Genomic DNA, 13,938 nt, shown 5'->3' on the forward strand with positions numbered 1-13,938 from the left:
ATAAATACATGAATAGATGAATAAATTTCAATATAATACGTGTACGGGGAATCCCTAGTCGGACTTAGAACCCCCGAAGCGCCGTACACGGCAGTATCAAGTTTGACGGCGACCCACAGGTATCGCTGTAAGGCACGTCCTTCCCAGATCTGGGGGATTCATGACGAAAACAAAGATGGGAGTACGAGTGCGTGAGTAGATGCCGGAGTGGGGAGAGCAACAGGTGTGGAGCGGGGGCGCCAGTCGTGCCGGCACCAAGCCAGCATTCGGCCGGGTCTGCTCCGGTACCAATGCTAGTAAAATGACGGTAAGTATTGCGATATATAATATGCGTCCGGCAAATTATATATGTATACCTTTTTAGATTACAGTATATGCTTTATTATTTCCAGTTACTGTCCTTAGTGCAAAAAATCAAAAAGAAAACAAAATTATGGTACTGAAAAGTATTTTAGTAACTTACCTCTTTGTCAGTATTATAGTTTGAGATTATTTATTCTCAAGCAAGTGTTGTATAAAAAATATATATATATTTAACAAATAAGAAAGTTTGGATATTTATGTATGTTTTGGGGTCCTTTACACTATGAGTTTGGGTCATCTTCTCACTAAAGACTCTGGGACCATTTGGGGCCTCCTACACTAAAATGACCTCGTGTAAATATTTTACAAACGTTTTTGTTTCTTTTCAAACATTTAATAAAATATTTGAACTGATATATCATTTATTTATATTGTTAACCCATATCCACTTAGAAAATAAATTCTCTAGTTCCTCTCTCAGTTAAAGACGTCCCTGTTCGTATCAAAGGCACTACGACTACAGTCCAACTGAACCCATTTTCCCAACCACACGATTAAGTAATCTGTCGAAAAAATTATGGTGGCATCATATGATTTATACGTTTTTAGATTCTATTGTTCTTTGAAAAAAATGGTGAAACTTGTGTTAATAATTATCTTTCAAAAATAGTAAACGTGCAAAAACAAAAGAAACCACTTATTTTTTGCCGATTTCCTAATACTTTATTGTAAATTATATACATTATATAGGTACAATTTCATTATTAGAGTTATTTCGACAAGCCCATACAACGATGCTCGTAAGGTGCAGTGAGATTCGCAGATAAAAATTCGTAATGGAAGTGATTACATGTTTATTAACTTTTCAACTAAATGAAAATATGAATAGACTAAAAAATATGACTTCGTTTTATGTACAAAATTTTAATCTAGACTTAATGTAATACAATTTTGAGTTATTTCGTACTTTTCGTTATTTTATCCATCTCAAAATTATTTTAAACATGAGTAAATAAATAAAAATACTGCCCCTATACGATCTACAACGGTTTTGCTAATTAAATTCGATTATTTGATGAACGTAGTTTTAGTACCAAAAAAATATCCACCCTACAAAAAAAAAAAAATTCATTTTCCGTTATTTTGGTATTCTAAAACTAATTTGTAGTGAAGAGAAAAGGTGTAAATATTCATTTTTTATACACATGGACAAAAGAGAAAATTAAAAGATATAATAATAAAAAGTAGGTCGTAACTTTTATCAACTATATTTTATTGTATAACAAGAGAAGCAAAAGTGCAAAACGTTTCAGTTGGTAAATATTTAACGTGCAAACATCTTCAATCCTAGGTTGATGAAAATGTATCAGAGCGTATGTTCAAACATTTATATTAACCTTCAAATCAATAAAGACAAATAATGTGAAGATTAAAATTTGATTATTGAATTTATTATTTAGTTATTATTCAATTACTGACACTAATGTAGTAAAATTTCTGATATTCTCTCCATCAACTAAAATATCTCCAAATGTAAATGGGCTACTCAGTTCTACAAAGGCATGTAAAAATTTCTGTTACCACGAAAGTAGGATCCAGGCAGTAAATGTTACTCAACATTATTATGACGAATTAGAATTTTTTTTTTCCTTTCTACAATTTTCATTTTCTGAAACGACTTGCATTTATTTTTGAACTATGCCAATAAATAAGAAGCGTGTTTGTGGTCTTCCAGGTTTTTTTAAACAAAACCCAAAATTTAAGTTTAAAAAATTCAAGTAATTTCATTTATATTCCGTGATTTAATTTCGCGTATTGCAGGAAGGTTTTTTTTTTTTTCCTCTGCACTAAATAGTCGGAGCAAAAAATATTTTCGATACTACATACACATTTTGGTGTCCCTTGAAACTCTGCGTGCGATTTATTAAAAGTTTGAACTAAAATTTCAAAAAAAGAGAAATGTTTGAAAAAAAATTAAGATATTAAAATAACCTCGAATGATGTTTTTGTGGACAATTAGATCAAAATTTTGCTTAGAAAATTTGCTTGTCAAAATGAAATAATAAAATATTGATTTATTGCAAATAAATTATTGCAGGAAGATAGTCTGGATTGCGGTCAATTAAGGTATCAAAATAGTAAAAGAAAACTAACCACTTACTTAGTTGTCCTTCGTACAGCCCTGACGAAGCCCTGCAAAGTGGGGCGAAACGTTGGTTAGTTTTCTTTTACTATTTTGATACCTTTATTGATCGCCACCCGGACTATCTTCTTACAATCTACTTCATTCGGTCAACTATATCCTTCAATGCAAATAAATTTTTATTGTAGTAGTCGAGGAACTTCGTTATTTTCACGTTTGGTTACCTTTAGATTGTGATTATTTTAATTGAGTATTAACAATCCCAAACCGGCTTAAGACCAGCGCTTATTGAAAAAGTCATTCAAATAGCGAAAATTTGTTTAAATTTATTTATTGATTTATAATAATACAAGCTGTCATAATCATGGGAAATTAGTATTAGAGCTCTAATTGCTCATTTATTTTATATATACAGGACAAAATAATAAAAAAAATATATTAAATAAAATAAAAATATAATAATAATAATTAAGAAATATCTAAATATTATTTTTTAAAATAAAACAATATAATAATAATACTGATTAAATAATGAAAATTAAATATTGGTTGTAGTATCTAGTTGGTTACGAATGGTTCTTTGTTAGAAGCTGCTTTTGACCAATGATACGGAAAGGTCTCAAGGTCTGCGGATTCCACATCTACTCCCAATTCTGATGGTAGAGCCATTTTGTTTCATTATATTTTATTCTAAAATAGTTAGACTATTGTTATATTATTTATTCAATATCCCTATTAATTTACATATTTTTAATAGTTGTATTAAAACGAACCCATAACTCTAGACTCTTTTGGTCTCTTAATTAGTTGTTTACTAATTAACAAAAGAAACTTATATTTTATTTTTTTATTTCTCAAATTATTTTATTTAATCTTCTTTTTGCGGTAGAGAAAATTTGATTCTCATGTAATAAGTCATATACAATTTAAATTATTAATAGTAGACCTCCGTATGCTAAAGATGAAGATTAAGACTGGGTTTCGAAAAGTTCGTGGTTTATAAAAAAATATTTTTAATATCTAACAAAAAAATAGTTTATCGAATAACTCTTAAACTATAACTTGAATAATATAAACTATAACTATAAATCCTTTTGAACATTATAGCTATTCATTTGAAAAATAATGAAATTCTCCACTGCTCAAAATTGATCGGACCACTATTAGCAAAGATTTGTACTTTAGATTTACTTTTATTTTGTTAATTTTCTTTGCAGGTTTCCATAAAAAGGGATTATCTTTATCTCAACAAATAAAAAAATAGTTATATGATAACTATAAAACCTAATTTTCTAAGAAGCTGAAATTATTAAATGGGGCTCTCTTTACGCATTATATGATACAAATTTATTTGTAGGACCTAAAAAAAAAGATATTTAATTCAATTAAGGGAGATTTCCCTCGGTCAAATTTTCTTTTCTAACCCTGAGATAATAAAGTCATATGGTATTTCACCTTTTACGCGCGAGTCTCATGTATATATGTATATATATTTTTTTAAATTTACTAATGGACTATTTTCCTATATAAAACTTATTGTCTATAATTCAGGATTTATAGCATCACTTTGACTCACCTATATATGGTATATCAATTAAAAGAAGTATTGTGAGCGTGAAAAACTTCAACTTCCAAGTTTTGGACGGAAATTCATGTTTTGAGGTCCCCAGATTCAAAGTGGTCTGTGTATTAAAAGCTTAGCTTAAAAACGAAAATGAAATTACATATTTAAGACGGATTTTACTTTGGGTGTGAGGCATGCGACACGCGATTTATGAACTTTTTCGATTAAATAGACTTTAGAGAATAGATTTTTCATATTTTCTCAAAAATATCGCTAAAGATATTGATTGAACTCAGTATATAAATGTACAATTAGATTTTCTTTAATGTCAACTAGAATCTAACCTCGATTAAATTGTTTGACATGCTTAAATTCAGAATTTCAAAAATGGCTTTTTCTAAAATAACTTTAATTTTAAAATTAATCACCTCATATTTTACTAGTTGTGAAGAAAATGAATAAATATAAACTATGAAAGGAGTTGATAATTAACCTAAGGATATAAAAGAAAAATATTTTTCTAGGTTGGAAACACATTAAGAGTTTTAATATAGACGTATTGTTTACCTTTGGAAAACCAAAAAATTTTAGAAAAAAATAATATTTAAGATATAATATTTTAGAAGTTAACAAAGACATAAAAGTATTATAACGACTTTTACCTGCCGGGCGCATGCACGTGTTTTTGTCCATTTCACCAGTCTGATTAATGTTGTCGTACCACATTAGTTATTAAATAGCTGTTTTTTAAACTTAATCTATATTTGAGCCTTTTAGTTGACAGGATGAGTACCTCCATAAAATCAATCTTAGCATGCTCACTACTGATGGTATAACGATTTAACATTGAATAACTAGTCCAGAACAGAATGTAAATTTCAGTAAACTGTTATATTTTTATACTTCTGCCATAATTAACAAACATTGTTAAAAGTACATTTCTGAAAGCTGTTGAAATTGAGTTACTTAAATCATTCTAAAAATACTAAATATTTTATCTTGTAAGGTTGACGTAAAATTGACGCTTAAAAAAATATTTGTATGCAGAAGTATAAACATAGAAATTTTTACATTTCGGGGTTCTGAGCCGTTTAAATTTCATCTTATTATAAGAAAAAAATATCTAAATATATAAATTATAAAATATATAAATTAATGATTATTCAATTTATTAAATATAACATACCATCACTTCAATATAATATGTTTAAATTTTCAAATGAATCTTTAAGTACTATTTTTTATTCATATTCATAAACGTTTCTGGAAATTTTTACTCTGATATCGAATATCATCCGTACCTTTTGCATACATTTCGCTTCAATGCGTGGAAATAGGATAGAAGATGGGAAAATCTAGGATGCAACTGGTAATCTTTTTTTCTTACGAGATCTGATTTTCCTGTAAAATATCTCCTCTATTTTCTCGGGTTCTTAGATCAAAGACTGTGTTTCTTACTTTCTTTTATTTATTTTTTTCCTTTGACCGTGGCTCCTCGACACAACCAAAATGGTGTTTCCATATTTTGTGGACATCAGACAGCAGATTATCGAGAATTTATGCTGAATACAAGGATATAGGACAATAAGACACTATATCTTGGAAAAATGACTTTTAGAACACATTTTGAGTTAAATTTCGTCCAAAAGGCACAATGTTTTAAAAACAAACAGAATTAATATATTAAATTCAATATGATCAGATTATATTCGATGAAGAGGAGAAAAAACCAACAGCTGAATACAGCTACATTGAAATAAAAATAATATAAAATAAAACATATATTTAGCAAAAAATTAAGAGAGTTAAATTTTAACTGATAGAGGTGGTCAAGAGTTCAGAATCTACCTTTAATTGAAAAAAACGAAATTTACGATAAAATAAAGGGGTGGTAAAGACGAGAAATGCTTGATATTTTGATATTAACTTGCACCTTCTGCTCAAAAATTTGAACTTTAGAGTTACAAAACTATCACATTTCTTACTGTTCTTCGATAATACGAAACATGGCCTTTTACATTGTAATGTATTCAAATTGCAATGTTAATTAATATTGTTTTAACTCAGATATCCACAACAAGAAACATGTGTTTTTAATATTTATTGAAATACAGATTTACTTAAACTAATTGTAAAATTAAAAGAACAATCTTAACTAACAAAGGCCATATCCTAACTTATTATAATTATATCTACCCTATCCCTAAATATATATCTATGTACTTATTACAAACTTATAATCTAACCTACAATTAAAATACATACAATTGTTATCTGTGTCCAAAGGTGAACAATCGTACGTACTTGCACTCAGCTGGTCGTGGCAGAGAGAGAGAAAGATCACTTCTCAATACACAGTTTTTAAACTTAACTTAGCTCACAGAGAAACCAAAAAATATACTAGACTTTACATCAATGTCCATTCATTAAAAAAAACAACCAACGACAGAACATATGATTTTTCTCTCCCTCTCTGCCCGATACCTCACGCGCATGCGCTGCCATCACCAATTCTTCTGTCTCGTCTATTACAACATTAAAGGAGGACCTGTTTTAGTGGAATGTTTTTTTGAATACTAGTTTTTGGAAATTAAATATTTGGACCGAAAAAATGAATTCACTGGAGAATTAAGAACGCTACACAACTCCGCTCAGGGGTAATCTATATAGTAGTTGCTGAAAAGGAATATACAAAAAATTATAACAATGTTGTTTCAAGTTTGTTAATTGCAGAAAGATACTGAATCCCGTATTAGTGAGATTTCTAAAATAAATCAAAAAATAATAAATAATTGTGGTTTTCTTCCTATCAAGAAATATTGAATTAAAAATTTGAATCGTCTGTAAGGCCCCACATTATTAATTCAGTATTTTGCTGAAATACTAAGCATTACGATAATAAACGCACGAATATTTTCAGGGAATGGAAAAGATTAACCAAATACGTTTTATGTGTTTAAGGTTCCTATCAACTTTTAAAAAAGTTGATTGCCATAAAAAGCCTGGTTAAATGAATGAAAATCAGATTTATTCTGGGACACTTGGTCTCCTAAGAATAACAATTAGGTACAGTTTTAACATCTTTTGTCTGGCTACATTGACTTTTGACCATGATTGGATGGATCTATAACAATATTTTAAATTAAATAAAATTGGAATGTTTGTAATGTTTCCTATTATTCCCAAGTTCATGGAAGATTGATAGTCTAGGAGATGCATATATAGTTGATGTTTGGATGAGGTTAAGGAGGAAGCATTACGGATGGATATGGGTAAGGAATTCCAAAATGAGGAATGACAGCAAAGGATTTTTCAAAAGAGGCAGTTCTGTAGGTAGATATAGAAATCGGTAGGTTGGAATCTAGTGTTTAAGAGGTGAATGGATAAACGTAGGGTAAGGAGGTCAATGATGTAGGAAGGTTTTTTGGTTATTAGGGTTTAAAATATAAATGTGCCAGGGAGGTATTGTCTCCGAATACTGGGATAGAGCCAGCGATGTTCGGAATAGTGATACAGTTCATTAGTCTTTTTTGTTGTTCTATGGAGTCCTCCATACACATCCGTAGTCGAAATGTGGGAGGATATGGGAGGATACTAGAAGGTGACCAATACTTCGAGGAAATGAATCATGGTATTTTAAGAGCTGTTTAAGGATTGGGATAGTTTTTCGAGTTATTTGGGAAATGTGCCTATTCCATGCTAAGTGCTGATCAAAGGTGACTCATAGGTTTTTTTAAACTGGATAGGTATGTTGTTGGGGGTATAATAATGGACAGTAAGCAAGGGAATTAAAGAGATACCTGTACATACATAAGTGATTAAATACATAACTGAAAGGTTTTTATCAATATTTATTGAGCTCTCCTGTTACATCAGGCCGGGATGATGTTCTTGATTGGTAGCCAAGGGAATACAAATACCTACTGTACAAATTAATTTTTCTTTTTATACATTTTTATATATTATTTAGACTTTTTACTTTTATAAGTAATGTATCTTTCAGATTAAAAAAAAAAAAGTATTGAAATAATAAATAAATTATTTTGATTGATGAAAATTGAAAAAAACTTTTGTTTAGTCTTTTAAATACAATAATTATTGAATTTCCGATTTATTTTTCCTTTTTCCAAATATCATTTGTTGCCGAATAGATTAAAAGGGATAAATCTAAAATTTCAAATATCTCAGAAGGGAGAGGAATCTGAAAATTTAACAAGTTTTTATAAGCATTTTAACAATTTTATCATAGAATACATGTATTTTTTTAAATTTTATAGCGCTTAAATTGTAATGTTGAGATAATCTTTTATGGTTTGGTCAAAATATATTTTTGGCGTTCATGCCTTTATAAAATAAACGATTCATATTACTTCTATATTAATTACTTAAGGTAAAATGTTAATGGATTGTGTAGCTGGTATATTGGGCGTTGGTGTACACTTGCTGGACACAGGACGGACACTTTAGCAGCCAATTTGCAAGTACAATCCCTTGGCAAACAAGTCTCCCACTAACTTCCCTAACATGGATTATACACTTGCACTATTAAGTAGTTTAGAGTTTTATTTTGTTGTCTAAATATCTTACAGTTAGCATTTGATTATATAGTTTAGGAATTTTTTAAAAGTTAATTTGCCACAATTATAAGGAGTATGTCTCTGAATAAAATTCACCTTCGTTATGGTTTGATCCGATAAATTGATATTAATTTTTGCTCAGATGGTTTCCCATCATATTTGATTTTTCAAACAATGATAGAGAACTATTTAAGTAATGATACACGGTCTGACAGAATGACAGTAAAACCATAAATCTAGTGGGGATTGCGTATCACAGAACTTCTACTTACTAACCTACTTTCGTGAAGGTTAATGAGTTCGTGTTGAAGTTATCACTATTATTTGTATTAAAAAAAATATATCTAAAAATCGGAGAAGGCTATAATTATGAACAAAAATTTTAGTTTCCTATTGCTATAAAAATTCGTACTATAGAGTTGTCGAGATGGAAATAAATATAAATTTTGTTCTTTCAAGAATACAATAGTTTAACGAAGCAGTCATGCGATTGGGATAGGGTAGTCTTTGCATTTCCCGTTCGCATCGGATTGATCTATTTTTCCTATAGTTATTCATAAAATTATTTTATATTTTTTATTTATATCTTGTATATGATTAACTATGAGAACTATTTATTATTTTCTAGTATAAAAAATTAAGTTTGGAGAATTGAGCCCTGTTAAACTACTTCAATGAGAAAAAAACCTATCTCATATTAAATACTACTTAATTTTCATTGATTCACCTACTTAAAATTAAAATTATTAGAGCCGTTTTGAGAGAAATTTCAGAGAAATAAAGTGGCAGGTACTTCAGGTCAGTAGCTTTTGTCGAAAAGGTTACTGTAACACCCCGGACATATACTACCCTTAAATATATAATTTCACTTTCATACGACATTTAATTTATGAGATAGACTGTCCATACACAGGTACCATTTTGCGATGCTTATTTCTTTAGGCCCAGATGATCTCAAATCGTGTATATACGTTGAAAACTCGAATTCGAAATTAGGCACGATCGTGATACGTTTCCCTTACTATTTATTTCATATATAGGACAACTGGGTCTCACAAGTTAATATGATAGTCCATCAAAATGGATTTAGAAATGAGTTCAATGCTTTACACAAGAACGGAATTTTGAGACATAAAGGCGATATTTTTGAAAAGATCTTCAACCCTTTTCGAAAGGATCCTATAATGGAGTAATGAATATTATGTTAATATTTTTGTATTATCCAGTTTGTCTTATTTTTTGTTTATTGTTTTTGTAGACTAGACTCAGGTTTTGTTTTGGAAATTTATATTGTGTAATGAATATGTACAAAACTTTGTCTTTCACAAATAAAGAAATATTCTATTCTATTCTATTTCATATATTGGTAAGTTAAAGTAAAAATAGGCGTTCAATTTACAACTGTATTTACATAAAAACACATTAAGTAAATTCGATGTAATTTAAAAATGGAGTGATACAGACATGTAGAGAAACTATCCATTAGTAGCACTCTAATCATATTTCTACCCTTGAAGGTCTCCAGGCCATCTTCTTTTCAGGCGCCTCGGAGGATTGTCAGGAATAGAAGAAGAAGCAAGATTAGAAACTAGAGGGTTTGATAGTTAGGGAATTTATAATGGACGGGCTGATATCTGGTTCGGGCTAGATCGGTTACATATGGAACATTGAGGTCTTAATGGATGATTTTATTTGTGAGGTAAAGTAGTAAGGATTGAGGATTTTGGATTGTAAGGACTGGATACGAGAGGAATGTCGGTTTAGTGGAGCCCCAAAGCTGAACTCTGTATGTCAAGATTGGCCTTATTACAGTCATGTATTAGTTCTTTTTAATGAATTGGAAGTTTTGACCATTTGTCTAGTAAGTGCTGTAATAGTCGAAATCGACGTGCTTAGTTCATATTGACAGGTTTAGTCGTTTGTCCAGATGTAGTCCAAGGTAGCATCATTTTATCAAGGGCAACATTATTAAAGTATACTGTAGGGCAGTAAGTAGGTTTACGATCTTCCAATTACGTTACCATTCTTCGAGGGTTGCGATATGGGATTGGAGAGTTTGGGAGGCAATTAAAGGGTTATTATTGACTGCGAGCACACATGTTTCATCAGCGTAAGTTGTGAAGATAGTGTTAGGATTAGTTGGGATATCAGCTGTATAGACTGTGTAGAGAATGGGACCGAGGATACTACCCTGAGTAACACCTGACACACGGACTGAGAGAAGAGGGATAAATACGAAACAATATTAATTGTAAAATATATTTACCAGACAAGGTGCTTCTGCTTTGGTACAATATACATCAATAAGGTTATAAAAATTATAGAGCTCAAGGACTGAATGATGATAAGACTGAAGGAGTGAATGATAATAGAAGTGAAGGGTTACTTGCAACAAAACCCTCTAGTTAGAAAATCAATATTGTGAGAATAAGATAAAATCATCAAATCATTTGTTTTTTTCTGTTATTTTTTATTTCTAAATATTCTATAGGCACTAGGATTGTTATCAAAACTAAATGAGTGAAGCGAATAATATCCTCTGGTTCCGAAGAAGGAAATTGCATTGTGATTTTCGTGAAGTTCTTAAAAAAATCCATTGATTCGATACACAATAATATTATAGTTATATACCATTCAGATTATATTATCAAGTTGAAGTAATATTATAGTTATATACCATTCAGATAATATTATCAAGTTAAATTAATAACTTGTATTAGTTAAACTATAATTCATCGAAGAAAAAGGGTGTAAATGACATTTTTCCTGAGTAAAAAGCATGCGTTAACTCTAAAGTGTCGAATTTTGTTAATGTAGTAGCATTGAGATCAATATGTTAGGACTTGTTTTCCTTCCTGCACCTCTCTAGGTGCAGCTGTATGAAGCAATACAGACAAGTGAAATTCATGCTAGAAATATTCCTTACTTGTGGGCGGAGTCTTGGCCCGTTAGCCGTATGTTAAGGGTATTATACATTATGCTGTGATGATTTTAACTGACTCGGTTGCACATTCAAGTAAATAATAATATACATTACTTGACGACACCTCTAAATCATTTGCCTTTTTTTTTTTTCTGTACTAGTGGAGTTTGGTAGATACCCGTCAATTTTAATTATTAATGATAATTTATTTTTTTTAGCTAAAATATTGTTTATATTGACATCAACATAACTTCGTTATCACTGCTTGAACTTGTAATAAATGAATTTGCAATTATTATGCTTCCGGTGGGGAGACTTCATATAGAATTTCTGATATAAACCCTTTCAAATTTGTCATAAAATAGAAAATATAATATTTTTCCTTTTATAGTTCAGTTTATATTATCTGTTTCAGGAACAAGAGCAGGGGGGTGAGGAAGACGGACTCGAGGTAAGGCTTTTAAACTTATTTTCCCCTTTTACTTTTGCTATATCATGCGCGCACCACATTTATAATTTTAAATTACATAAGTTTTTTTTTTTATAATCAGTTGTATTATCTTTACTACATAACTATTTTTTAATGGAATTTACGGATTGATTTTTTTTTGTTTCTAGAAATATTACATTAAGTTTATTTTTTATTTTTTTAATAATATTCACATCATTTTAAAGGTTGAATATTTGTCGGTTTTTGTACGATTTTCACTTGAGATGAATCTCGTTGAAGAACTGTGATAATGTTTTATTCCCAAACTCGTGGGAATTGGAATGATACAATGATCTGGTGATACTGAACTGAATAGTAGAGATTTCTCATATTTTTTAAATTAAATTTGGTGGAACTATTACTCATCTATCAAATATATATTAAACTAAATCGTAGCCTCCGCACATATCATGTTCAGTTACGAATAATTCTGTACTTGAATTTCAGTGTACTTTAATTCTGTACCAGAAATTCACTCCCATTTTCTGAAATAATATATATTGAAAAAAGCGACAAAGAAATTGGAGTTAATATAGATGAATCATGCATTGCTAATATTGCACAAACCTTCTTCTACGATTTTGTAAATTCGTACCAGAATCAAAAATTAACAAAACAAAAGTAGATTCTCGTAGATAGAAAACAAAAAATAAATCAAATAAAACATGGCAAATATAATAAAAATGAAATATAAAAAAAAATACACCTAATAATATATTTTTATATACAAAGCAACATCTAAGGCCTCATTTGTTTATATTCTTTAAAATATATTGTGAAATCAGTTAAATTCGTCATTTAAGTCCAGTCAGACTATTTCAGTGAAGATAAGACCTACCTGACATTAAAGACTACTCAATCCTACATTCAAATGGCGAAATTATTAAAAATCTTTAGAGTCGTTTTAGAGAAAAATCGATTCTATAAAGTCCTGCTTCAGTCAGGTCAGGCGCTATTACCAAAAACGTCGCTGTAATATATCAGGCATATACCTGTCTTAACAATATAATTCCAGGTTTCATAAGAAATTTTGTTTTTGAGCTGTTCACAGATGCACATACCATTTCGCGAGAGTAAATTATTTTGATTCAAGAGGCCTCAAAACATATATTGCCGTCAAAACTCGAATTCAAAATTTTTCATGATCGCAATACTTTACTTTACTACATATTACATATATAGATAAAAAATAAAGTAAAAAATTTAATTTGTGTATCTAACTGGGCTCATAATTAAAGTTAAAAAAAATTTTTTTGCTCCCTTAACTAAAAAAAAACCTTATCTACATGACTATAATTGGGGAAATTGAGAAAAATTAAGAGGTGCTATCATAGGTATAAACCTCTTCATCCCTGAAATTGGATTTGGTCCGTAAAATTTAATTTAAATTTATTCGTAAGATCAGTCGAAAGAATTGATTGGTTATAATTATTTTGTAAATGAAACCAATTTGTTGGTTAGTTACTTCGGCTTCGGTCTAGCTTTATTCTCTTAACTAATAGGGCTGGGTCTCAGGTTTAAGTTTCTACTCAAACCCCACCATCGTCAACTATAAGTCGTTAGTAAAGAAAAACAAATCAAATCTCTTGGATTAAGGCCAAACATAACAGATTTATGTATTATGAAGGGCCCCTCGTAGATAAAAAAGCTTTGAAAAATTTGAAATATTCCATTCTAATGGGTAACCACCTGCTTGTATTACGGCTTTGTTATTTGTTTGTTAAGCCATTGTATTCTAAGCAGAAATAAAATTTATGTTCTTTATTCCCACCTCAAGAAATCCTAATATACGAATTTTTGTTTTTTGAAATCTTGGAGGTATGGATATTGTGGTGAACAAAATTTGTGTAAAATGGGCACTGTAACAGATCTTTTCTATTTAATTTTGAGCATTACTTAGATACACAAATTCAATTTCTATCCTATTCAATTATGAGC

The 13,938-nt window shown here is 29.8% G+C and overlaps 1 protein-coding gene across 1 annotated transcript in view; it reads left to right on the forward strand.

The window, feature by feature from the left end:
• The first annotated feature begins 209 nt into the window (after positions 1-209).
• Positions 210-13,938, forward strand: part of SerT (Serotonin transporter) — a 172,285-nt gene continuing 158,556 nt past the window's right edge. Inside the window, exons 1-2 of the mRNA XM_014419417.2 lie at positions 210-307; positions 11,926-11,961. Of these exons, the coding sequence (XP_014274903.1) occupies positions 302-307; positions 11,926-11,961 (42 nt within the window). The 5' untranslated portion in view covers positions 210-301. The remainder of the gene's footprint in view (positions 308-11,925; positions 11,962-13,938) is intronic.

This window comes from Halyomorpha halys, unplaced genomic scaffold (assembly GCF_000696795.3).
Source record: "Halyomorpha halys isolate HHAL.00 unplaced genomic scaffold, Hhal_1.1 Scaffold237.1, whole genome shotgun sequence".
NCBI classification, from domain to species: domain Eukaryota; kingdom Metazoa; phylum Arthropoda; class Insecta; order Hemiptera; family Pentatomidae; genus Halyomorpha; species Halyomorpha halys.